Source organism: Papilio machaon, chromosome 14 (genome assembly GCF_912999745.1).
Source record: "Papilio machaon chromosome 14, ilPapMach1.1, whole genome shotgun sequence".
Lineage (NCBI taxonomy): Eukaryota > Metazoa > Arthropoda > Insecta > Lepidoptera > Papilionidae > Papilio > Papilio machaon.
The window spans coordinates 4,519,712-4,546,671 of NC_059999.1; the positions used below are offsets into that span (position 1 = coordinate 4,519,712).

The 26,960-nt window shown below is 33.7% G+C and overlaps 1 protein-coding gene across 1 annotated transcript in view; it reads right to left on the reverse strand.

The window, feature by feature from the left end:
* Positions 1-1,913: 1,913 nt before the first annotated feature.
* The window catches only part of LOC106711289 (semaphorin-2A), an 81,732-nt gene continuing 56,685 nt past the window's right edge, over positions 1,914-26,960 (reverse strand). The window contains exons 6-15 of the mRNA XM_045680855.1: positions 23,369-23,639; positions 20,198-20,428; positions 18,543-18,801; positions 17,506-17,660; positions 5,352-5,452; positions 4,430-4,602; positions 3,999-4,190; positions 2,856-2,993; positions 2,635-2,743; positions 1,914-2,523 (exon numbers count right to left, since the gene is read on the reverse strand). Of these exons, the coding sequence (XP_045536811.1) occupies positions 2,467-2,523; positions 2,635-2,743; positions 2,856-2,993; positions 3,999-4,190; positions 4,430-4,602; positions 5,352-5,452; positions 17,506-17,660; positions 18,543-18,801; positions 20,198-20,428; positions 23,369-23,639 (1,686 nt within the window). The 3' untranslated portion in view covers positions 1,914-2,466. The remainder of the gene's footprint in view (positions 2,524-2,634; positions 2,744-2,855; positions 2,994-3,998; positions 4,191-4,429; positions 4,603-5,351; positions 5,453-17,505; positions 17,661-18,542; positions 18,802-20,197; positions 20,429-23,368; positions 23,640-26,960) is intronic.

Sequence of the window (26,960 nt, forward strand, 5' to 3'; positions counted from 1 at the left end):
AATTTGTGACGGATTTCGCAACGAACGCATATCTATATCATATTTATTGAAATATAAATTAAATCTAACAATAAGTAATTTAATAACACTATACTAATTAATTAAAATACACAAATTAAACTTTGTATAAATAAAACAATGTTACTCATAAAAAAGCTACGAAAAGAATTGATTAAAATTCACTATTTTCTCAATAAATGTCTAGAAAAAATATTCATATAATAATGATTTTTCGAAAATGCAATTCGTTTATTATTATTTTTTATAAATATAAATGAGGTGCGTCGGAACAAAAACCGATAAATCATATTTAGACATTTTTTTACGATGATACGATGGACCTTAGACTTGGCCATATTTTCACAGTTTTCCAAATTAAAAAAATAATAATTTATCATTTTTTGTTCCGACCCTCCTCAAATGTTATAGTAATATAAATACAAGCTCTTAAATAGTATAATAACTTATGATATGGAATCGAGCAAAATTTCGAATAGGTACTAAGTGAGGATGACAGGTTATCGGTACTTATTTAAAAACCTATAACATTAAGATCAAATCTTTGTACAAAAATATGCAGAAATATTCACTAGAACACTGTCTACAATTACTAATAACATTATATTATTTTATTACATTAAAATTAACAGAGTATTAATGTTTGTGAGGACAGATAACATTTAAAAGATACAAGAAATTTATAGATATTTTTTTTATTGCGAGAAAATGTTAAAACATCTACTTGCTGTCCTTACATACATTATTACTCAGTGAGCAAGCTATGCTGAGAGTAAATAATTATTGCTGCTAAATGGATTATACAAAAAGCTATAGTGATGAATGGATTTTACAATAAATAGGTATTAATGATTTTCAGTATTAAAATTAATATATTTGAAAAATTTGGCGCTAAAAGGATAAAGGATATGTTGATTGTTGCCTCTGATGGGTCTTAGGTACTGGATTCTCTCTGAGATCATTGTATATATATTGTTTAAAATATAACACTACTCATACATAGACAAAGCTTCTAAGTTATTGCTTATTGACAAAAATACTGACCATCATAATTATGGTTATAATTATTCAAATCTTGTAATTTCATTGATTTATTACTATCTTTTATTTTTTTTATTTAATTCCACCTATTATTTTTATACACATAGACTTCATGATCTTTGCCATCTTATCAATGTGTGGTACTCATTATATAATGTTTACTTAAAAACTTTGTTTATATATTAGTTTGTGGATTTCAATTATTTAAAGTACTCTTTTTACATCTTATTCAGCTAAATGTAGCTATATTCAAAGCGATAATGAAGCGATAAAAATATAAAATGCTTGGTTTATTTCCGACAACTTATTATAATAACTACAAGTTACAATTCAGGAAAGTGTGAGGAAAATTTATAAATCAATGTTTAGTTGATTTGATTCACAGTGAATTAGATGGTTTTAAAAATAACTGGCGCGATCGCAACTGTATTTTTTTATTAATTCCGCGTTTAATTTTTTTTATTTTATTATTTCACATCGACTTAAAAATAACATTTCTAACCAAATTTGTTTATATCACAGGCTTAAATTATATTCATTACAATTAAGGACGTGCATCCTATACGTACTTACTTTAATAGGTAGGTCGAAATTAGGGTAACTATTTACACATATAGGGGAAAATAATGAGGCATACCCTCCCACAACCCTCGGAGATTCAGAATGGCGGCCACGAAGTGACGTCACAAGCGCCACGCGACGCATACGTATCTTATTCTCTCATTAGTACACAGGTACTCTGAGCTTTTTTCACTAACGATCTGATATCGAATTTATAATAACCCTAATCACAAAACATACGACCGTAACATACTCCTCTACTATATTGCATCATAATTACCTTTCTATGTGAGTAATCACTAAAGGTTTTGTTAAAACAGAAATCTAGTAAGTTTACAATTATTCGTCGTATAAAACTAACGGAACTTTGATGATCTGGATTGTAAAATTTCAAACATGTCTCTATTTCTTTGTTGTAAATAAAGCACTCAGAATGAATAAATACACTTACTACGTCAGTAATTCACCAGTTACCTAAAAAATCTATACCTTATCCAAAGAACGAAGTTTAAACTGACCACTATAATCCGTGTCAACGCACGCTCGTCAATTACAATTTCAATTGTCCATTAAATTTTCGTCAAATCACCTTCTCATGAAGTCGATGCACATTTGGTTAGTTTATAAAGTCACAGAATGTAAAATCTATGGAGAGTTTTAGCACTGTTGAGTTCGAGTAAAATCTATGGAGTCGCTAAATCACTTTATATTGGAGCGGATTGTTGACGGATGTTCTCACGAGAATATATTGAAGTGTTTGAGGCCGGCCGACAGATAGGGAACTGGGATCGCCCCCGCATAGTAATTAACCGACTGGAACATGAGATAGGCGATGTTCAGGAGCTATCACACTATTTCGTTTGGATGCGTATTCTGATTCGAGTCATTTTGACGAGCGCATTGCTGAAACAAAAGAAATAAAGTTATTATTGACTATGTTAGTAAAACAGAATTATACAGCTTTTACATTATTCGTAAAACATTTCACCATTTAGTTCTTAATAAATAATTTACCTCTTGTTTTCTTTCCCAAGTCTTCATAGCGGTTTTGTATTTTTCGAATTCATGACACCAGTTCGAATAAATCTTTTGATATTCGTTGCTCTTTTCTGGAGGTGAACATCTGAAAAGAAATACGTACATTTTAAACGATGTAAGTAAGAACAAAGCAATGGAGTCAAATTAAATGTAAAAAATGTAATGATTTATATTTGTTGTAATATAGTTTTACTTACCGATGAGTGTCGACTGTGATGTTGTAAGAACAGAGGAGAGATCCACCGAGCCAACAATCGTATCTGCCTGCATCTCCCTCATTCACAGATATGATAAGCAAGCCGTGCTCTGACGTCTCTATGTATTTCTCTGGTTTGCTGTAATAAATTACATAATATTACATATTGTTCGTTGCCGGGCCAAAAATCTTAAAAAAATGTTTTTATTATATTACATTTAGTGATTACATAACTAAGAATAGTACAATATAACTCTGACAGTTATAAATATATAACGTTAATAGTTGGTATCATATTCAGTTTGAAGTTACAGGTGTGTGTGTAAAACGACTATTGTAATTGAAAAAAAAAACACTTCGTGCATTTTGAAAAGAAGCACTGGCACTTTGAACTAATTTCACCCGCTTTACAGCAAAACAGAGGACAGGCGTATGAAACTCGACAAACAAAGCCTTGATTCCGCGTTGCCCCTTGCATTTTAATTATACAAGAGGAAGTGCGATAACAGTGGATTCGAAACACACTAATTAACTTCGTTGCATGCGTGTTCTTTTGCCTTAAACGTTTTTCGAAATTTCCTTTTTGCGGCGCATTCGTTTTCTATTCGGTGTTTCGTTTCGCCGCCGGTAATAATATGGGCTCGTTCAATGTTTTGGAGGAAATTTAATGCTTTAAAAAGTTTCCATCGTATAGGTGAGGGTGGAACTTCGAGCTTCATTATGGCCGGGTGGTTTTATGACACACGTGTAGAAATTATTTGGGCGTAATGTAGATTTGAAAGTACACACGAAATTTTTCGTGTTGATATTTAAATCGCTTTTGGTAAGCGCGTCAAGTCTGAAGTTTTTTTTGAAGCTTTTCATTATTCCACGTCAAGAATTAGTTTTACGAAATAAAACATACAAAAGAACAAGTTTCAACACTCTTTTTTGCTATTAAATAGTAGTTAGTATAAGTGCTTATGCTGGTTGGAAACGAAAGCTCAGCTTTTTTGATTGCGTAGCACAGTCATTTTCCTTTGTTTTAAGTTTGAGTCAAGATAGAAATAGGTATATTGAAAATTGTCAGCAAATAGTAAATTGTACATTCATTTGATCTAATGGAAAAATTATAAACTAACATTCGCAACCACGCGTTACTCACTTAAATGTAATAGGATGTCGTCCCTTGTCCTTGGAGTAGTGGTACCAAGTGATGGCGCGGGGCTGCAGCACCTCCGGCATCTTGACGAAGCTGCCGAGGTGCAAGCTCTGGCCCCACGTCGCAGATACGCTCTTACGGGATATCGATGAGTCGCAAATGTCCGCCGTCTCGTTGGCAACATCTTGAATTAATCTAGAGATAGATGTGAAGTTAGAATAGAATTCAAAGATTGTATGGCGTGACGTAATTGACGTGTTTCTTCATCTTCATTAGTTGTCATTTACCGGGAACCCATCACCTTTCCTAATCAGATGTAACACATCAATTTCGGTCTATATGCAAATTGCCCAGTCTTCACAAGTTGCCTAGGCAAGTTAGAAACAGGCGCAATACACGATTTGCCGGTGACTGGGATAGGATGTAGTACTCACCCCGGTACATATTCGCGGCAAACGGAGGCATCTCTGTCCCAACCGCAATATGGGTCGCGGGCGCAGCGCACGCACGCGTCATAGCGACGCGCGCATAGTGCCAAGCGTAGTTGCAACACTCGTCGGTCAGACGCTGCGTACAAAGAGCCGTGCGCGCGGGATAACGCCATAGCCTGCATAAACAATCAGTCTTAATTACGTGCGATGTAACTGACTGATAAGACCTTTATTCCATGCAACTATGGCTGCGTGGAATCCCAAAAAATTTACCAAAGTAACTCAGAATTAACATACGTCTTTTATTGACGACTTTCTAAATTGAATTTTGTTGTACTATATTTTTAGCAATTAGAATTACATACTGCTAATTCAATATCTAGTTTTTTCACAAAATCTTTAAGATTGTTAACTCCAATTTATGATTAAATTACATATCGTAGCGTGGAATCTAATAAATGTTAAATGAGTATCAGTAATGTTAAGTTACGGAAATTGTAAAGTAAGTAGTTAAAAGCATCTCAAGCTTTCCAGTGGCTCTTTCATGTACATAGTTATTAACTTATAATGTATTAATTATGAAGAGCTATTTATATAGTGACTCAATTATACCTACGTGTCTCCGTACGCCGTTTGATATTTGAATATTGTGTATACAATGTATATTATATACAATGTATGTTGTATACAATGTCCGTATTTTTATAAGGTATGCAGGAATTAAGGATTTGACATTATAATATCCATTAAGACATCTATAATATCCATACGCATATTAGGCCGTTGATCTGATGTGTTCAGTTGGTCGGTATCTTTTTAACGTTAACATTTCAATATAGAAGCATAAACCTCACAATATATTTTTGTGCAACTGTTTTGGTTATAGAAACTGACAGTGAAACATCAATAATTTTGCCAGAAATACCTGAATCGGTTCGCCGGGAGTGACGTCAAAGATGTCCAATAACGCCGACTGGTTATCTCCATTGCGAGTCCATTGCACGATCTTATGAATCTTGCCCTCGTCTGCAACAAAAAAAAAACAATTACTCCACGAAGAAAATATTACCTCGTAATACAAAGGCTGTGATAATGTCGACTGACTCAGTCGGACTATAAACGCGTTATTAGAACACGAGATATTTCTCTTTCTCAAATACACTTAATATTTTCTTCTAATACTTTAAGATGTTTTTTTAAGATTTATCATTTAACTCTAATATAACTATTATAATATATAGACCAGTTTACGGGAAAATATACGATATTGAACATTACAGCAATTACACATTTATTAATTAATTCAGTACACATTACAAAGAAAACAGTCTGTTTCCATGATAGTCGAATTTAATTTAGTAAATAAAAAAATAAACTGTTGGTAATTGTTAAAATATATTTTGTCTTGCCATTAACAGGGGTATATAGAGAGAAATGCCTAACAATATATTTATAGGTAAGGGTATTCCCTTGATAAATGTGACCCCAAAGGGCACCGTCTCACCGCAAGAAGAAATTAAAATGGTTCGTTACGTTCGGGGATCAATTAGTGAGGTCTGCGAGGCCAAGTCGTGTTTATTGCGCTTTAGATGTTTGCCATTTCTTATTTATATATGTACAACACAACTTACTAACGTATTTTAACATATGTAGCCAGTAAGACTAATAATGTATCAACAAGTGTTATGTTTAGTTGTTTTTAAACATTCGAAATTAAACCATCAGTAAAATATTGAACGTATTACATGACTTTTATTATTATCAGTATAGTAGTTTTTAATATTATATTGTCTTTATTAATTGAGTAATTAAATCGAAGATTGAATTTTCTAAATAATAATTCTAAAAAGAGATTAGACAACTACAGGTGATGTAATACTTTGTTTCGAAGTATCTTTACTGAATAAATAATACAGGTATTAATAAATTCGTGTCCCATTTCCATCATTTGAAAACGTCGCAATTAGTTAAAACGATGTAATAATTCAAGAAATCAAAACGTTGTACATTTATAAATAGCTTGTCTAACAAAGTGATAAATTGTAAGGGCGCATCAAAGAGACAGCGTCAATCAATTTGAGTCCTCATCGGCGGGAAGTCAGCTCGCAGATTGAGATATTGATCGCAACAATGACAAATATATTCCATTATATACTTTGAAATTAAGAATCTGTGGTGATCTTAGCTATATTGGTCGTCTTTTTTAATTATAAATTTTAAAGGTTAATAAAATGTTCTCATTGTGACAGCTTTTATAGCCTTAACTGTTTTAAGGATCAGTAGAGTCTTAACTTCGTCAGATAATATATGACTATTAATTAAACAAACATTATAGAAAATAGTGTCCATCTTATACTTTAATTTCTTTTGATCTTTTGTAATTACAATAAACATTATGAATCATATCTATGTTATGTTATAATAACATATTATCATACTTAAATGAAGTAGACTTTAGCAAGTTAGATAAAAAATCCAATATATTTCCCGGATTGCTTTGCAATCTAAAGAGGTCCACGAATACTAAAATAAACTTCGCCAACTCGTAAAAATGGCGACCTGTGTTTTCGAAAACTTTTACCTGAACGAAATAAAAAAAAAACGAAGAAAAAGATTTTCCACGGAATCTTCACAAACTGAAACCGTATTGAGCACGTAGCCACACCATTTAGAGCGGGAAAGCCTTCATTGTGTGTCAGGTCAGGCCGACCCTCTACAGTTTACTTACAAAGGCCGATCCACGAATGAAATTAATATTCAGGACACGAATCTTAATAGCTAATTGGATTAGAGGCATGTAGCGAAATTACCTAACCGGGTTACGTACAATAATACAAACGTACGTGTGACCATATAGCTGTGCGTTCTGATCGGCAGCAACTGTCAGCTGCGCCCTACTGTTTATCCTTCATACATATGTCGATGGTTTCTATGAAAACAGCAGTAAGTAAAAATGCGATTTTTAATCAGTGCTATTTTAGTGTATGTCATAGACATGGTAGAAAATGTTCCAAGATTGAAAATGTGTTCCATTGTTAATGTCTTGATTTTTAAGCTCTTGTTTAGCAGAATTAGAAACGCTAAAATTCACTTAGTAAAACAAGTTACGACCTTATTATGTGTGGGACCTATTGATACGTTATGGACAAGTTATTTACTTAATAAATACGTGAGCAGCATCGAGTAGTTATAAATAAAGGTAAGTGCTATTAATTCAAGTACGTCGCTATGTAATGAATGTAGGCACAGAAAGACGAGTGACGTCACAGCCTATTAGTTTTACCGATCGCGGCAAAGGTTCAGATTGACGCAAACAAGCGCAAGTAATTATGTTCGCTGAATATCGTATGAAGTAACACACTCCGCCCATTAACTACGCCTCTATACTTACATGTTGTTGCCTCTGAGCCCTTTGACATGGAATTATGGAATTGCTTTTGCTCGAATTGTTCACTCGTCTTCGTTCAATAGCTTTATTCGATTAGAACTACGGCAGTGATTTAAATCGATTTATTTGGTTGAAATATTTCATTAAACTATTGAATCGAAACCGTCTTCATGTTAGCGAACTTTTATGATTTGAGTTACAAGAAACAAGAGTTTCTCTGTCAGTATCTAAAGTAATGATTTATATTATCGTTATGTAATAAAGCTTTATAATATTACGAGTATATTAGTATATAATATTTGTAAACATGTCATCCCTTATTTTTCCTTGAAAAAACAGAGATATTTTGTATAGGTGCTTAGGGCGATAGAAATTCGAATTCGAAGTAGGTAGTTACCTTGTCTAATGTATCGAAAATCAGATATTTTTGAATAAACACCTGATACGATAATAGAATTTACAAGAGAAAGCATTTACGCAAAACATTGAACGTATTTGCCAGCAACCAAAAGAGGGAGGCAGATGTTCCCGACGCAAATCTGTTTACTAAGTCCCCGTAACATGATTTAAGCGTTAAGGTAACGTATAATGTAGATTGTAGACACAAATTATAAGCTCTTTACCTAGAGAACTATCGATAGTTATACAAATTTTATGGCTCGAAGAAAGTAAAACATAGACTAATTAGCAAATTTATTTATTTATTTATTTATTTATTTATTTTAGGAAGCCAACATATTACATGAAAGATGACAATCTAATAAAAAATGTTTATATCAAAGTACATTTTGTCATGTAATACACTTAAAGGCTAACACAACATTTTAACAAAATTATAATACAAAAACAGACAGAAAAACAGAAAACTTTAACATAGTAAATGAGTAAATAAGATAAATAACCTAAAAAACTCTTAAGGTGATTGATCTAAATTGAGAAAATAATCTTTAATTTTATTTTTTATAATTACACTTGAGTCTTTAAAGATGTCAATGTTGGATTGCTTATAAATTTTGTTATGATTGTGTGATATACGATTAAGTGGTGCTGATACTCCGGTATTGCTTTTGGATAGTCTAGTATTGAACAATTTATAATTTTTTAGTCTAGAATATGGTTTCGGAACTATATAAGAGATTTTACTAACAAGATTAGAAGAGCGTATTTTGTTGTTGACAATGCTATGCAATAATTTTATATCTAGTAGTGTTCTACGGTTCTCTAAAGACAACATTTTGTAGTGACTCAGTCTTTCCTTGTACGTAGGTAGCTTATTTAATAGTTTATCTTTAAAAGTTATGTGTCTAATGAACTTTTTCTGAACCCTCTCTATTCTGTTTATGTACGTCTTATAATGCGGACTCCAGACTGCCGAACAGTATTCCATAGTACTAAGAATGAACGCGTTGAAAAGGATTATATTGGTTTGTGTGTTTTTAAAATCTTTGGTTACTCGCTTGATAAGCCCAAGAAATTTTAGACCCTTCTTAATAATATGATCAATATGAGTACCAAAGCTTAATTTACTGTCAATTAAAATGCCTAAATCACGAATTAAAGTTGTCTTTTGTATACTATTTTGGTTAATTTTATAATCTAACTCAAGGGGATGAATTTTTTTGTTGAATGAAATTTGATAGCATTTATCTTGATTTAGAGTCATTTTGTTAAGGTTGCACCAATCTACTAATCTATTAATATCCTCTTGAAGTAAATTTCCGTCAGCAGCAGTTTTTATTTCCTTGAAAATTTTTAAATCATCCGCGTAAAGAAGTACGTCACTATTTTGAAAACAAACCACTATGTCATTGATATATATATTAAATAAAATAGGTCCTAAATGCGATCCCTGCAAATATTTTCATTAATTATGTTTATTGCAATGTATTATTTTTTTTGCATTTCAATCATTTTAAATAATAATAATTAAACTTAGGTGTATGTTTAGTACCATTGCGGTAATAGTGAATAATAAAATGAATGTTTTAAATTCTCTTACTGGAGCCGATCGTAAAAATCTTTTACTGCTAAAACCGAAACATCCATTTAAGTCTTCAAATAAACTGAATCGTAAAAACTTGGCAAACGTACTACACTCTCTTCCTTTACATTTTTCGTCAAAACTCCTAAGCAAACTTAGATTTACATGCGTAATCGTGTGTCAACTGAAGACTCCCGGATCGGGCGGGCACGTGTTAAGTGCTCTGTGATGTAGACCAATATTTAGCCTTCTTTGAGGGCCCTCGCCTCTACATGTTTTCCTATCGATTTGAGCTCGATCTATAAACGGATTCACTACTTTATTACACTAAGTATATCCTTTGTAAGTACATTTTTAATATGGTTAATCTTATTTTTAAATAGAACATATATTTTTTCATGAATTATGAATATATTTTTTATCAAAATAAGAAGAGTAGCTCTTTCTTAAAAGACGCCAAAACTGTTTTCTTTACATTATCGGTTAGTTTTCAGTGTTAGTACACCTGTATAGAAACATTATTGCCATATCTACCATTCTCTTTCAAGAAAGTAGAGATAATAAGGTTCTTATCCATAGTTAAAACTGTAATTTTAGTTGTCTTTGATAGATTGTCTGAATGTTTACACTTTGAGCTAAAAACAAAATTAAAAATGGTATAGTAGCTGTCGCCTGAACTTCGTCAGAGCAGAAAAAGATAGCCTAGAATATGTCTGCGTGCATCAGCTATCTTTCCGCCAAAGCCCCGTCAAAATCGGTACAGCCGATACGAAGATTAACTACTCGAAACAAACGCGGCCTAGCGAACATACAGACACACGGACAAAAATTTGAAAATAGGTTCTTATATCAATCATACGAAATAATATTTTTTTACTCGATATTACATGCAGACACTCTCATTTTATTAATGTGATTTAGAATCTATATGTCACAAGGACTATTAATTCCCATCACGCACAAACTGGCAAAATAATTAAACAATTCCAACGTTAGGTTTGATGTGTCGGGTTTGTTCCCTCAGGAACATCCCGTACAGTTACGAATCGTATAAGGAAATTCACCGGGAAAACGTCAAACGAGAAATCCTCCCACGGAAATGTCAGAGGGAGCCCAAATCATCTAGTCTTTGGAGACAAATTATCAGGTATACTGCAGTCATTTACAATATGTTTCACTCTGATTCGTTATATCTTATACCAAGAAATAATGGAGAATCCATATTTTCTTTAAGTTGTTTTACAGTATTTTTGACTAGCGAATCTACCGAAATTTTAATAAATGTTTTAATTTATTTCATATGAACACTAAATCGAAAAGAAATAATTTCGCAAACCAATATTCGCATCGATATGTCTAAGTGAAAACTTTTTTAGATCCCCGAACAATATAAGTTTTATTTCTCCAGAAAGTATAAATTCCCAAACACAAAGTAGCTCTAACAACTTTATTGCTTTTCATAAAGAAGACCCAGCTTAACGTATAGATTTGTCAACGTAATCGGTTTTAGAAACGTTCTTTTCACAAAAAGACTTGTATATTTAGAAATGAATGAATAAAATAATAATTACATTTATGAGTTGAAAAGCGGAAAACCTCTTTGCTACACCGTTTTTGGACTTTTCAGTATATGGTGGAGTTACAGTTCCTTTCTTCAACATAACTGTGGATAAAGAAGTGGTTTTTATAGTTTTGTTTTTACGAGACGTATAAAATACATATTCTAAGAAACACGCAACAAGAAGATAGAACTCATTCGCAAAGAAATACCTCGTTAAATACCTAAATAAGAAGAGATAAATTTTGATATTGACAGCATGAACTAATTCGATTGGGACTTTTATCACGAATCGCAATATGTATTTTATGAGTGCCGTAAATCGAAGAGCGTGGCTTTTTAACGTTTGCCTACGAGTTCTCGTCCCAATTTTATGAGATTCGTCGTTAGAAATTTTATGTGACTATCATAGGACCGATCCGGGACCGGTTATCCGATTTATACTGTACAATTTGTTTCTAATCAATATAAATATGAAGGTGTATATGTAATGATCTATATTTGTCATTCAAATTGTAAAAAATTAATGATTTGAAAGTTTTAGACTTACTTTTAGTATGTAATCAACGAAACCTATGGATATCCGCAACACCAGAGGAACTGTAGACGCGTTGCCGGCCTTATATATGTACTTTTAAATGAATATATCCTCAAAATAAATATAAAATAGAAACACTTTAGAAGTTTGTCTCAGTTTCTTTCAAATATAAATATTGGATAAAGGCATTTACAGACCCTCGATGAATTTTTAACAATGCCTCGATGTAATATTTTAAAAATAAATTCCATAAAAATTGAATCAGTATCAAAAACTCTATAGAAAACTTTGCGATACTTATTCAGGACACGTTCCATAGGTGTATTTTAAAGGAGGAATTGACGGTGGCCAACATTAGGGATGCCGCTGTGCTTCCGCCTCCCCTGAAACTTTCTCGACCGTGCACCTTTTGATATTCAATATACTGTGGCACCTTAGCAATCCTTTGATGAGATGTTTTATGCAAAAAACGTTGGTGCTGTTAGCGGGTGCGATAAGCGTTCGAAAGTGAACGCATTAGTATTCCCCTGCCAGTTCGCTACCTCCGCCCTACAGTTTTGGAGCAAAAAATCAATGTTTATTCACGTCGGACGCGATTTGAATGCTAATTAAGACGATTGCTAATTGCTTTGTTGCTCAACAATAGCTGTCAGTCAATGTCACAGAAGAAATAGAATTGATTCTGATTTTGTAACACTTCGTTCGATCCCTTTGTATAAATATACATAATTTAGAAGTGTATTTCAATGGATTTAAAGGGTTTTATGCTATGTAATTTATTCAATATCCTAGTTGAAAAGATGAAGTTTTTATAACATCACAACGTATGGTCTCTGAGAAAAAACAGTTGAAAGACTATTCTGAGAAAGATAAGCAATACCTCCAATGCTACGTTAATACAAGGAAACCTAATGCATACATTGCTAATCACATATAAGCTTAACTCTCAAGGGTATTAGTGTATCTGCATCTTGTCTTCTTATAGGAAATATACGGCAACGAATATAATCATAAGTCCCGCAAACTATGCTTCCGATACAATGTTATTTTCTATTATTCAAGAAGATTTTTTTTTGTTGGTTGGTTGGTTGTAAATTTGTTATTTCTCTACGTAATTATTAATTGAATATTAACGGTAAATAATACAGTATAATAAGCGCAATTAAAGATTTCTAGAAGCAAAAATATTCAATAATTGATAGAAACTAACAACAGGGAGCTTTATACATTTGCCAACTTATTAGAAACACGAACGTCCGTAGCGAAGTGAATAATAATCCTCGAAATAACTTAGCATGCGAATAAACCTTACCGATCCGCTGCGAGTACTCTTATAAGTATCGAAAACCCATTTGCTTAAGTGCATGAAGTCCAAGTTTCTCCATAAACATGAAATGCGGTCTAACAAAATGATATGTGATGTCGATTTAGTTGCCATGGCTTGAGCAACTTTAGTTTACAGACTACCCATGCATTAAAGTCTCAATCAGTGAGTTTGGAGATTGGCTGTACCGGCCACAAGAGGCAAGTAAACAATATTTATAGCCATGTTGCAACGAACGGGACTTTCAAATTTATTGTAAACAGCTGAACTGTGGTTAGTTAGTTCTTTATGATTATGCTAAATAATGAATCTGGTCATGTTATTATTAACTTTGTAACTAACCTAAGTTACGTTTTTTCACATTTATCAGTAACATGGCATGAAATGTGGAGTGAACATTTTTGGTATAAGATTTGAAGGGTATAAAAATATGACATTTTTTTAAATTCAATAGTGTGTTTTTTATGTAAATAAATTATATTGAAGATAATAAAATCATATTTAATATCTCCTTATTATACGTCATAATATATTAATACATAAAAATTATTATCTTAAAACGCATATTGAGTTCAAATATTAACAAAGAAAAAAAAATTTAATACGAAATAAATGTGAGTGAGCTGTTATGTTCTAAGTTCATATAAAAGAGTTAAACTAAGTTAACTAAGTATACGGTACTGGAATTACCTATATATTAAAACGAGCATAATTGAATTGCATTCGTCAAAGAGCACACACGACTTTGGTTGCGATGAGGTCACAAAATGATATCAGTTGTCGGATTCCACCATTAAGCTGACTGTGAATTTTAAATCGTTTTTAATAGAAGCTTTCAAAGCATTTGGCGTCAAAGCCCGCTCCGTCGGCTACAGCCTACGATTTAATTTCCCATATATATTCCTTGTTTTATTCTCTATCCAAGCAAATGATAATTTAATATCCTTTCTTTCTAGACAGAAGTGGAAATGAAAAATGTATGCAGTAAAAGAACTGTTAAATTTCTTTAATTTTATCGACATGGAGATTTTTTTTATTTTATTTAAAACAATTGCATAACATCGATACAGTATACAAAAAAAATGAAAAATTTGAACATAATTTTGTATAACGTGCCTACATATCTACTTTTATGTGCATTGTTGACTATATTTATTAAATGACTAAAAGCCCACTTAATAATGGATTTAATTTCTAGAGAGTTTTCAATAGTATTTGACGGAAAAGATCGAACGAATTAGTATAAGTAGTTATTTGTATAGTTTAAATTGACTACCTCCATAAGGGCCTGTTTTATAAAACAGACGCGAAGTAATTAAGTTTCAAGTCTTTTGTTAACATGGAACTGTGTTTGAGAGATACGTTAACATTAATATTGTGTTTGTTTGTTAACAAAGGCGCCCTTGATACTAAAGAGTCTCGACGTTGACGTCTAACTCGCGGAATTTAATTAACTTCGTTAACTTCTAAATACTCTTAACGTCTTTGATAGCTCGGTTCCCTTCCATTGACAAACGGAGCGAGTGCGTGTGTACATGAGCGATGTCAAACTTTTATCAAAGTCTAAGGAGCGCACAAAAGTTGTCTGGCAACAGTGATTTAGGCGTGATAAAACAAATGGAATGGAGGAAGACAGGGCCCGCATTGCGGGTACATCATACGCTCGTTTCTCATTGTCTGCCGCCACCTCGAGCGCTGCTACAGGCTTCCGCCGGGACGGTGCCGTTTACTGCATATTATAACGCACTGAGCATTCCGAATGGCCCGGCCGAGGATGCAATATCGCCGGCAACGCCAAACTACCAGAGAACTCTTTATTGAAAGAGTAAACTGTCCTTTTTCACCTCGCCTCGAGCTCTTTGTAATGGCGGTATTTCACACAACTTATTTCACGTCCCAGTGTAAATACAGTCAAAACCGTTTGTAGCGACATCGTTTAGAACAACATACCGGTTAAATTGACCAAAATCAAAGGTCCTGGCTGAATGTTATTACATATCTTTCCTATTAATACCTGTCACCGGTTGTTACAACTATCGGTTTTTACGACTCAATATGAGTAGTCCCTTCGATGTCGTTATAACAGATTTTGACTGTAATAGCAAACTAAGAGTGCAACGGATTCTCGGGAATGCGGATTTCGCTCCTCTTTACTGCGGCTTAAATGTGTGTGACCGTTTATACAGTGTAACTATTGCTAAAATTAGCTAAATTTTAACATTTTATCACTCATCTAAGTTCTGTAATGAAACGTTCCTGTTGCTACAATGTGATAATGCTCGACGATAGACTTTACGTCGCTATTGAAAACGGAGCCAAAGTTACATTATGCAGATTAGCTTAGAGTAATTATCACGGTACGTGGCTAAAGCACATGAGGGAACGTCAAAGGTAACGCTTAAACAATTTAATATTCCGCACGAGCATTTCAAACGCCAACTCGAACCGGAGCTCGCCTTTCGTAAAAGTTGTTCAGTAAACGAACTCCCCCTTCGTTAGATATCTACGTGAGTTTAATCCATTCCGTACGGGTTCTTACGGGGTACGGGGTTGAATGCCATTTCCGAGGGAAATTGGTGAAAATTGGAACAACATGGGCGAAAATTAGCACTTCGAGGCGTTGTTTAGTGCTGCGCGGTGTGGTGCGGTGCGGCGGACCGAATTTATGTCGAGATAGAAATGTGACGTGAGGCGAGTGCGGTTGTACTCGCGCGCTACCGGGTTCTGCTGTGGCCGGCCAAATCCAAGTAATCACAATTATTTTTACGATGTGCATAAACGTATGCACATACCTACGATGAGATCCAAGTGAGGTAGTTCTGAAGGAAATTTAATAGTTTTGGTTTGTGAGCGATTAAACTGCGGCGGCTTAATCGTCCGGAAAGCAGTTATGGTAATTATTTTTGGACATGATATTCATAAATTTATAGAACCCTAACATTGAAGAAGGAAAAGCGATAGGCGAACTATAATAGATTCATTTACATTTTTTTCATTATAAAAAATAGAAACTACTTTTCATATTATCATATTTATAGATTAAAATTTATATTTAAAATTAGGCTTAACCGAGAAAATAAACAAAAGTGCTCTATAAAAATCATGAGAAGATTTTTGTTGGCCCATTAAAACTGGGAAATAGTTCGTCTGCTAGAATACAGCGCGCGGCTTAAAAGCTTGAGTGCAAGCTTTTAAAAGTTAATAAATTGTGAGTTGACAAAAAGCGTTAAAAATTGTAAGTGTTTTGTTCGCTATTTGGGTACAAACAACGAACGGTGTAATAGATTTTTCGTGTTTTAAACTTTAAATCTGATGTTTCGCAGTCGGATGTGCATAATCCCCAACCCTCTGGGCACTGCATTGGCATTCGGAATCCATAGGGCCTGTCCACACTACCGTCACCGCCGCACCGTGCGAGTTATGGCCATTGTGGCACTTTCACACGCCATTTTTTAATCTCCTAGTGCGTCGACATTTTTAATTTGTTGTTTTTTTTATATTTTAAAGTCCCAAGTCGACCCAGTCTTTCGTTGGTTTTGTACAGAATTATTGTTCGAGATGATTTCGAACGAAACCTTTCTAGTAGGTATTGTGTGAAACAATGTTAACTTTATCTAAAGACGTGTGCATATTTTAAACATTAATTGGGAATTATACAGATGTGTGTGCCTGTTTTTTTTATTCTACTGTATTATGTAACATAATTTATTGCCTATTTCATAGCCTTAATATATATGTTTATGAGACTACTCATCTGCATTTATATCTTATCAGATTTGCAGCAGATTTAAATTGGCTGCCACATAACACTAATGCATCTCACAAAAGGGTGATATAGACATAGTATGTATAGTATAAATAGTGATAAACAGTGGCAGGTTGCGAGCTCATCGCATACATTACCGTCAGCTTTCACGATGCCCATGGGATTATGGGGAGAGCCTGTTCTATAGAGACTAACGTAATATAAATACTAATAAATATGTAGGTGCTGGAACATAAATCTCTTTTTGTTTTATGTGCTATTCGTTTTTATATAAAATACTAAAATGATTTTTAAATAGCAGTTATTAAATATTATCATTGCCCGTGCGATCTTGATAAATTGAATTATAATATTACGCAAGTACTGTATAAATAGAGCTTTCTCATTGTAATCTTATTCCAACTCTACGCGAGGGTAGTAAGTACAATGGGTAAAAAAATGATAACAATACGATTGGTCGTCTCAACGAACCAACTCTCAAGCTTGATAATATTTTATTAATAGATATAATTTCAAGTACTTACTGGTGCCAGCATAATACACAGTGTATTCGAGCTGGTGTCCAAGCATGTCGACTCTCACTTTGTCAACCACTAGTCTTGTGAAGAACAGGTCCCGCTTATAATAGATCGGCTTCTCATTCTCATGTGATACCGCGCTGTCCATTAGTGGATGTGATCTAACAAAAACAAACATGAAATATTAAAAAAGAAAGGTCGAACCTACAAAGTTATAATACTAATAAATCATTTTTACGATTTCAGTTTCAATTTAATTATATTAAGAATTATATTCGTAAAACTGCTAAGAATCTGTTAAGAATTCTTTCGTTAGAAGACAAGAAGAAAAATGAAATAATATCTCGAAGAACACTACGAAAAATATCGTTGCTACGAAATGTCTACGCAGCGCTACGTTTCGTAGCTGTTTAAATTCGTTTCGCCGTTAACAACAAAAACCATCCTCCGTTTAATTAAAACTCAAATATTCGCAAATGAAAAAAAAACTCATGTAACTAGTTTCAGACAGGGTGTTGCAGGTTAAGTGTTTAAAAAAAAAAAAAAAAAAAAAAAAAAAAAAAAAAAAAGGTTAAGTGTTAAAATCTCAAACATTTCCACACGAGGATCGTGAAAAAGTGGGGGTAGAAAAAAAATAATTGAACACTCTAGGGGCGAGAGCGTCGGATAATTAACAGGACGTGTCGCCAGATAAAAGTGCCTGTGGATTTCAATGCGCGGCGGCTCTGAGTCACTGGAGACCGAGAGTGATGTTTAAACGACGATTGTCACTCTGTTTTCGCTCTACCCACTTGTGACGATTTCATGTCGAACGAATGATCACATAGGATTTTCATGTCACTTAAGTGATTAAATTTATTGTGTACAGTTCATAGCTACAGTATGGATTTAATTTTCAACATTATTACTTGGATGAGATTAATATTTTATGAACTTAACAGGGAATGAAAGGTTTATAAATGACATTCGAAGCGAAAATTACTTCGCTTGATAGGTCATGTTTAAATTTTTAATTTACCTTTGCGCTCTATTGTTAATCTCACCTGATAAAATTAAGTACTGTGTCGGGTAATGATGATGTATCATTAACACAAGTTCCGGGTCTGGGTTCCGGCACCCTGCTGCTGATGACAGGCAACCACGCCGAGCTGGATGTGGCCTGTTCTTTGAACTTCCCCTCGAAAGCTTTCTGGATATCACCGATAGTGAATGTACATATCGCAGAGCCCATCAAGCCAGTCGATGCAGTTGTAAATACTCCATAGAAGCGGCTATCGTCTCCGGGAACTTTGTAGATACTCTCTGTTTGATAAAGAAAGGGTTATATTTAGTTGACTATTGTCATGAGTTTTTTTTAAAGTAAATTTGTGCTTGACAACATGCCTATTAAAAACGATATCGTAGATAAAAGCTATCTGATAGTTGCAGTAAGGTACGCATTTTGAACGAGACATTTCGAAGCTTAAAATAGTTTTAGAAATTCAAATTAATTTGCTTTACTAAAATTTTACGAAAATAAATTCCATTAACTATTTATAATTATTCTTAGAACAAACCGTTTCATTTTTTGATGGAAAAAGATAATTTATAAATTACTTCTCTCTTGGCAATGACAAAAATTAACGAAATTTTAATATTCCTTTTTGTAATGGCCACGAAAATGTTTATAAAGATGACTGACTTAAATTTTTTGCAATTCTACAGAGGTAACAAGTTAAATACAATTTGCATATTAAACGGCACCAAAAACTGAGCCGGAAAATTATCAAGTACCGTCACGAAGTCTAATTTGTTCTTGCTTGTCCAAAGTTATGAGAGTTGAGTCAAATTGTCGTAATTGTGTGACACGAACTTTATATCTCGATGTCACCAAAAGTTGCCGCCACAATTCAACTAGTTTCAGCAATTATAATTGTCAATCTAAACGGTTGGTGAACATTGTCACGGCTTGTGGTATTAATATTACATTTGATTTTGAGTTCATAACAAATAGCATATGAAGATTTAAGTAGTTTGGAACTTGAATATTAAAGTTCCTTCGATTTTTTATCTTCATTTACTATTCGATTATAAGCCAAAAGGAATAATAGTGTGACTAGCATGGATTTTGGTGTACTTTACTCCCGATATTGTCGCTGCACAAATTTTAATGCAGTTTCTCGATGACGATACGATGGCGATTGTCACATATATTCGAGCTAGGTCCAATGAACGTAATGGTAAAGTATAACATTTTCAGAAACTTTATCGCACAATAAATTGTGCTTTTAAAGCTTTACATTTTTTTAATTCCTATATGACGGTTGACGATTAATAGATATAGGGTAATGACAGTGAGGTATGCAAGCTACGCGCATACTCAACATCGCACGTCAGAAATGCCTATAGCGCTCTTATGAGTAATGTTAAGAATCCAGTTCAAGGTTCTAAGTTTATCGTGTCTATAATATTAAACGACAGCTGCCTTTTGTACATCGCTTATAGCGTATAAAATGTTAGTACTATGTAATTAAATTGTTTGTAGGGATTGACAGATCGTATTTCAGATAAGACGAAAATCTAAATTGTATGAGGTGTTGACGTTTATAAAGTATGTTAAGTTTTAGATATGACTTAAAAAACTGTGTAATAGATTAAATAAAAATACTTAATTTCCATTAGCCCACGATTTCTTTGAGTTAATATATACTATACTTACGTATCTCATTGAAATAGAAAGGGAACTCTCCCGGTATGCTGCAGTTCAACCTCGCCTTCAGGTAAGTCGCCCAGTTCTGGTTGAGTATGTTCTTGCCACCGGTATCACGCTTGCAGACGCGGGCGACCCGAGAATATACCGCTTTACCGCAGTTGATGTACTCCACTGCAGTCTCACGGAAGAAGAATAACACGTACTCGCCAACGTCGAATGAACCAACGAAGTTCGGTTCTAAAAACAAAATAAATTATTTAATAATATTTCCGATACAGTTAAATTAGTACACCAATAGGAGGACTTAAAAGTTATCTAGATTCCAGTCTTCCAGATTATTTTGTTTCGGTTAATAAAGAACTTTAACGGGAAATGTTCATTTTGATTTTTTTTTATACCTTATCATATTTAAATGTAAAGACAATAAAATGATTTTTTAAAATTATTAATTTCGAAATATTATTATTAAAGTAGGAATAGGGGTGAGTTTGATGTTTTTAATGCTATAGCAAAGTATTTAGAATTATGCCGCCTTTCCCACGTTGATAGTGCAATATAAAATTGCTATTATTCTATGCGATGTGCAATAAATATTAGATGAAGCCGTGTACGTCACTCCAAACAGGGTATTTATAGCTCGCATTAATACTTACTTATTTGTCGGTCACATAATGAACAAGTCACGTGTCTAGGATTATCGGCACACGGTCATTGCAATATCTTTATTCATCAAAATTCTCTTCCCAAACTATACTACTAGTTTTAATAAAATAGCAAGTAGCAGTTTTAATATTAATAAGACCGGCCTTTAAAATTATTGGAGTCGTAAATTATTTAGCTCCATTATAATTAATTGGGTCGATAAATCGGGATTATATGTTGATGAATATTTGGAGCTCGAATGTTTATTGACTGAGTCGATGCTTATTTTGATAGATTCTCTGCGTATTGGATAATTAATAGATTTATTTATTATCTCAGAAATAATAATTATATCGTTATCATTATATAGTTATTGATGTACTGAGATTTACTTTATTTTAGAGAAAACGCTTTATAACCTTTAATACCGAAAAATTATTGACCTTATTAAGTTTTACTAAAGTATTTTATATATTATTAAATATTTCTTTTATAACAAAAATATCTGAGCGCACCGACATGTAAATAAAATATATTTATTATAATCATCCGGGTAAATGACCGTGCTGCATTGCGTAAATTGAGATTAAATAATAATTTAACATATGGTTAATCATTTAACAATTCTCTATAAATTGTGTCATTACAAATACGAACGTAATAAACACGATGTCGATAATGATTATTAAATTAATGTTACGTTATTTTGAATAATATACCTTGTATCCATTCAAAATAAACAAAGTAATAGCCAAATAATTGTATAATTTTGTATAATGTTTTTGAAACAATATTTTAGTACTGTAAATTAAATGAAAAGAATTAAAATGCATAACAAAGTGTCAATTGTTTTAATTTAAAATAATTTTATTCCAGTATCTACAAATGAACGGTCAAAGATTGGAGGACATAACAGCTCGTTAGAGACAGTTAAGTTTAATTTTCTTGTTTAGTCGCAAACAGTCGAATTCCGAATTCTAAATCGTGTCAGAGCGGATAATTGTAACAATAGTCGTAATGATTAGCGCGGCCCGGCTGTTCGTGGTCGCTGATTGCTGATTAGTGACGTTCCAATTTTCAATGATTCCACTGATTTGTGAATTCATCGGGCATCCTGAACTGAACAATTAGCAAACGATTCATAGATACAGAGTATATGTTACCATTTTTACATTAGTATCAATTTACAAACATTATTCTTCATGCATAAATGAGCCGCTTATTTTGAAAGTGGCCTAACTCCATTTATCTTCAAATCGAGATATTGAAAGTTTTGCGTTTTAATGAATTTAAAAATATACGTATAAGATACTAAGGAGTCATACTGCTAAAGAGTATCTAAGGATGTTAAATTTAAAGTTCCTGTTAAAATAGTGGCCATTATTAAGTAAATAACGTGCGTTTTCTTATCAAGAATGGAGTTGGGCCACTTTCAAAATTAACAGCCAGATTCATTATAAAATTTGAAGGTGCCCAAGTCCATTCAACATAATTTAAGATGTTTCAAATTGAAAAAAAATAATACGGAACGGTTGAAAACACTTCGGAAACATAATTTATGCGATTCAAAACATTTTTTAATTACAGAACATAGAAAATTACAAACATAAATTTATTACAAAACTATTTACTAGACTACGCCGACGTGGTAATAAATTCAGAACTTTAAAATTTTCATTTTCATTCATGGATGTCTTATAAAAAATTTTATATGGTTCATTTCTGACAAAACGCATCGAACATATTCTTAACCAGTTTACTGATTCTCATCAGAATTTTTTACTCTTTTAAAAATTGCGTCTTCTAATAATTTTGTCAATACAAAATCTTCCTGTCTCATTTCATTTAGAATAAAATTATTACCCTTCCGACACTTTTTAATAATCTTGTAATAATCTTGGCGAACGTACAGTAAATTATATATATTTTTAATGCCATTTCTACCACGGCAAAATCTCTATCATTTGGTAAAAACGAATGTCCTGATATTAAAAATTTATGATCTATAATTTCTACATTATTATCCAAAGCTTGGACAATTTTCAACCACATTAAAGCTACTTTAATGTTTCTATTTTGCCCGGTGCACATGTCACTGTAAGCTATGATGTGTTTTTCACTTCTTAATTTTTTAATATGTTTTAAGATGCATGAAACAATAACTTGATGTAACCATAAATGGAGTTGGGCCACTTTCAAACTACACGGCTCAGTTATTCAATTAATTCGGAAAACTTATGTGTAAAAAATGTATCGTTTTTTCTCTGAATATAAGCAATCTGTAGTGCTTCACTGATAAATAACATGAAGTTGTACATGTAACAATGGTAACCGGCAAAAAATTTAAAAACGGAGTTAGGTCACTTTCAAAATAAACGGCTCAAATTACAGATCTAACAATTTAAAACATTAAGTACAAACTGTAGATTATGTACAAATTAATAACTACCGATCGACGATAAACCTTTAGCTTAAAGCACGAGATAAATCGAGACCTAGGAGCATATACTATAGGTAACATCATGGTATACTTACTATCCAACCATTTGGAGTCATATTTCAGAGTTCGCTTATAGGAGAACTCTCGTCGTCCAGTTGTCAAATTGTGGAGATCAGTTCTGAAGATGACTGTGTCCGCTTTAGTGAACTCAGCGTTGGTGCCGGAGTAAAGCGCCGGCAAGGAGCCAGGGTTACCCCTCTCCACCCACAGCGCGGTCGAGTTGTCCGCCGGGTCGTAGGGACACTTGGCAATGCCCATGCCGATACCCGGCACGTACTCGTGCCGCGGCAGGTGTGTCAAGTTCGACTGCAACAATACAACGTTTGTTTTTATAGCTTCCCATTCGATACATTCCACCTCTGTTGTTAACTATAAACGCTTCTTTTAACGATCGCCCAGGTATCCATTTGCATGGAATTGGATCGGACCCCCCACTTATACTGCTCCCTTCCCCCTCCTACGCTTTGCAGCCGTCGTTAAAAGTTAAATATTAAAAATTTTACGCTCGACCACTTCAATTTTATACGCTATTAATCAAAACGCATCTAAAAAAACATCACTTAACGAGTAGATTTATGCGCCTCAGTTTCAGACTGTCCACCCGACGTGCCCCTCACTCGACAACACATCTGCTATAAATTTTTCAAAAAAAAAAACATGTCCGCTACACGTTTCGTGCGATTTATAGAGCGGGACTTATTATTTTCGAGGCGTCGGAGTATTTTCACCACGGCGCGGACGCTACGAAGAGGCGGTCTATTAGTATAATGCGATGGGTGGCGGTAAGGTTTTCGAAATTATCATAAAATTACTAAATGTAGCATAAACGTGGGGCGGGCAGCCGGGAGCCCGGCGTCGTGGATTGAGACTTTATGTAAATTTTAACGACGCTGCGACCATCGGCGCCACCTGTGACCCTCTCGCCGCGCCCGCGCCCCGTGTACACCCCGGCGTCCTCGCCCGCGGCACCTGTCGAAAACCTATGTCGTTTTTATTTCAATAAGCCGAGGATTAAATTAGGCATGAGGACGTGCGCCGGCAGCCTCGGGCGCGTGTAAAGAGACCTTTCTTCATACTTTCTTCAAAATTCACATAAGGCTTGGGGTGGACGTTGTATCCTTTGTCACAATACAATATTTTAAGAATGTTATTTTGGAAAGTTTTATACGATGTTGAAAATTTAAGCAATTAATAAAGTTACAAGTTTAGTGTGGCTACTAAAAGTATATGTTGCATAAATAAAACTACTAAATAAAATAAAATCAATCAATTCCAAATCATATATTATTTATCATCATTATTTATATACTTGTAGATATTACACGCAAGAAACATACTAAGAGTTCGTGTTGTTCGCGCTAAAAGTATTGTTAAAATAATTTACGAGAACTTTACAGGGAGTTTTGTGGAGCGCAGTTTATTCCCATTTCCTGAGGAACATTATTCAGTTGGCGCGGCCGCGGCGGCACCTAAGTCCAGGATAAACAAGCAAATGGATCGGACGGAAGAGCTCCCGGCCTTTCCCTCTCAGAATAAGAAAGTTTGCTCGGCGGACCCTTCATTAGGCACTTGCTATTGTTTGTTTATGAAATTAGCATCAGCGATGCTTTTCACAGTCGGTCCAGTGACGGAGCAATGATTGAGCATTGAGTAAAACTTCCAATACGGGATTTAAGTCTTTGTTCGTTTTCAATTTCAAATTTTTTCTCGTTCTTTCGTAGTATGTTTTGAATTATTGTGTGAAAGTTTTAAAAATGGATGTAAATGTTTGAGATGTTTTTGCAAAATTTCTGCCTGATGCTGTTGATTTTATGTCCGAAATAAGATATGGCAAGTTATGTAGTTTGTTAATTCGCCATAGGCATTATTCTTTCGCAGAGAGTTTTTAGGCATATGTTTATTTCAAATTATTATGTTGGAAAATGCTGAACTTAACAAAAAAACAATAATAGCAGAAAGTAGCATATTTTAGATCTAAATGTCGGAACTACTTGAATAGTAAAGTGGTCGTTCGCGAGTGAACCAATAAAGAATTTCATAATAGCGGTACTTGAATGCAAAATATAAACAGAATCGAAATGTATGCAAACGACGGAAAAGTGTGGCCGCAAATTCACATCATGAAATTTAAAATGCACATGTAAACGGGACTTTTTAAACTTCCAATGCGGTAATATAAAATAAAACAGTGCCGTTAGTTGGCACCTGAAGATAGGAGCGGGTACGAACAGCATGACACACGGCAATGGCTTCCCAATACATTGTGAATACATTTTCGAGTGGGGCGAAACTTCTGAGACACTGTTAATGTACGTCTTGAAATTCCATTTTACTGGAAGATTGTGACAGAATATGAAACGAGAAGTCAGTACAGATGTAGTGCTGTATAAATATAAATGGAATTACTTGTATGTCACTGCAATTGATTTGTCACAACAAAGACCGAATATAGATTTAAATCTTCCATTTTGTTACAGTAATCGAATTCTATAACATAACATACATTATGTTATTACTAGTGGAATATAGAATAAGGAATAAAGTAATAATTTCTTGGCGTAAGAATAAAATTTAATATATAACTTTATAAATTGTCTTTTCCACTATAGTTTGGTTCCTTTCACTCGAGGAACACAAAGTGGTTTTCGACATTATTCGACAAGATCATTCCAAATTTCTCGTAACACTGCTGAAGCCAAATTTTGGTAAGCGAGGTATTATATTATATTATAGGTATATTTAATATTTAGAACTATCAAAAGCACATGTGATTGCGATGTCGTAATTATATTAAAGTTATATTATTATGTCGCTCTTTGAATATCGAGCGGGAATAAGTTTTGAACGCACAAAGGATTGTCGAATTTGCGAGATTGCGCCGCGGGAGAAGTTTGGCAGCGATGTCACTATCAGCTAATGACTGCTAGCTCATCTGAATTTACTGTAACATCCTTTATACATTATGCTATGCATACATAAAATATATTACTAGAGGCTCCGGTTAAGATTCTAACATAAATTGGTTTTCAATAATATTAATGTATTGTTTTATTTTTTTGTCTTCTCTTGTCTTAAGTAAAGAGTAAAACAGTTCTGCTTGAGCATGTTCAATTTTACATATTTAACAAATTGGAAAGTCCTTTTCTATAGCTAGTACATTATTGACAGTTGCAAAACGAATGTTAGTAACACAAAGCGTAGACAATATTGGCTCCTAATTCCTAATGGGGTAGATAAAGCACCTGTGTACAAGCAGCGGTGCCGCCTGAAATATTACCTCGTTTTAGGCGGCGGTAAACACTGCGACCCAACTACGACACCACTGCTCTCACTGTGCACATGTTATCAAATACCAGGGCCTACAGTAGTAAAGCACCAACAGTTAATAAAAAAAAACAATGAACACGACTGCTGCAAGCACTCGAATGAATACGAAACGAATAACACGTCATTTTTAAAAAACGATCAAACTTTTTAGGCTTCAGTTCATAATTAAATAGACATTTTCGTTTTTGTTAATTATTAAGTGGACATGCTTCAACTTGAAACTAAAAAAATTATCTATTTTTGTAACATTTCAATTGAATTTAATATATTTAAAGTAGACGAAATATCATCGCTTAATTT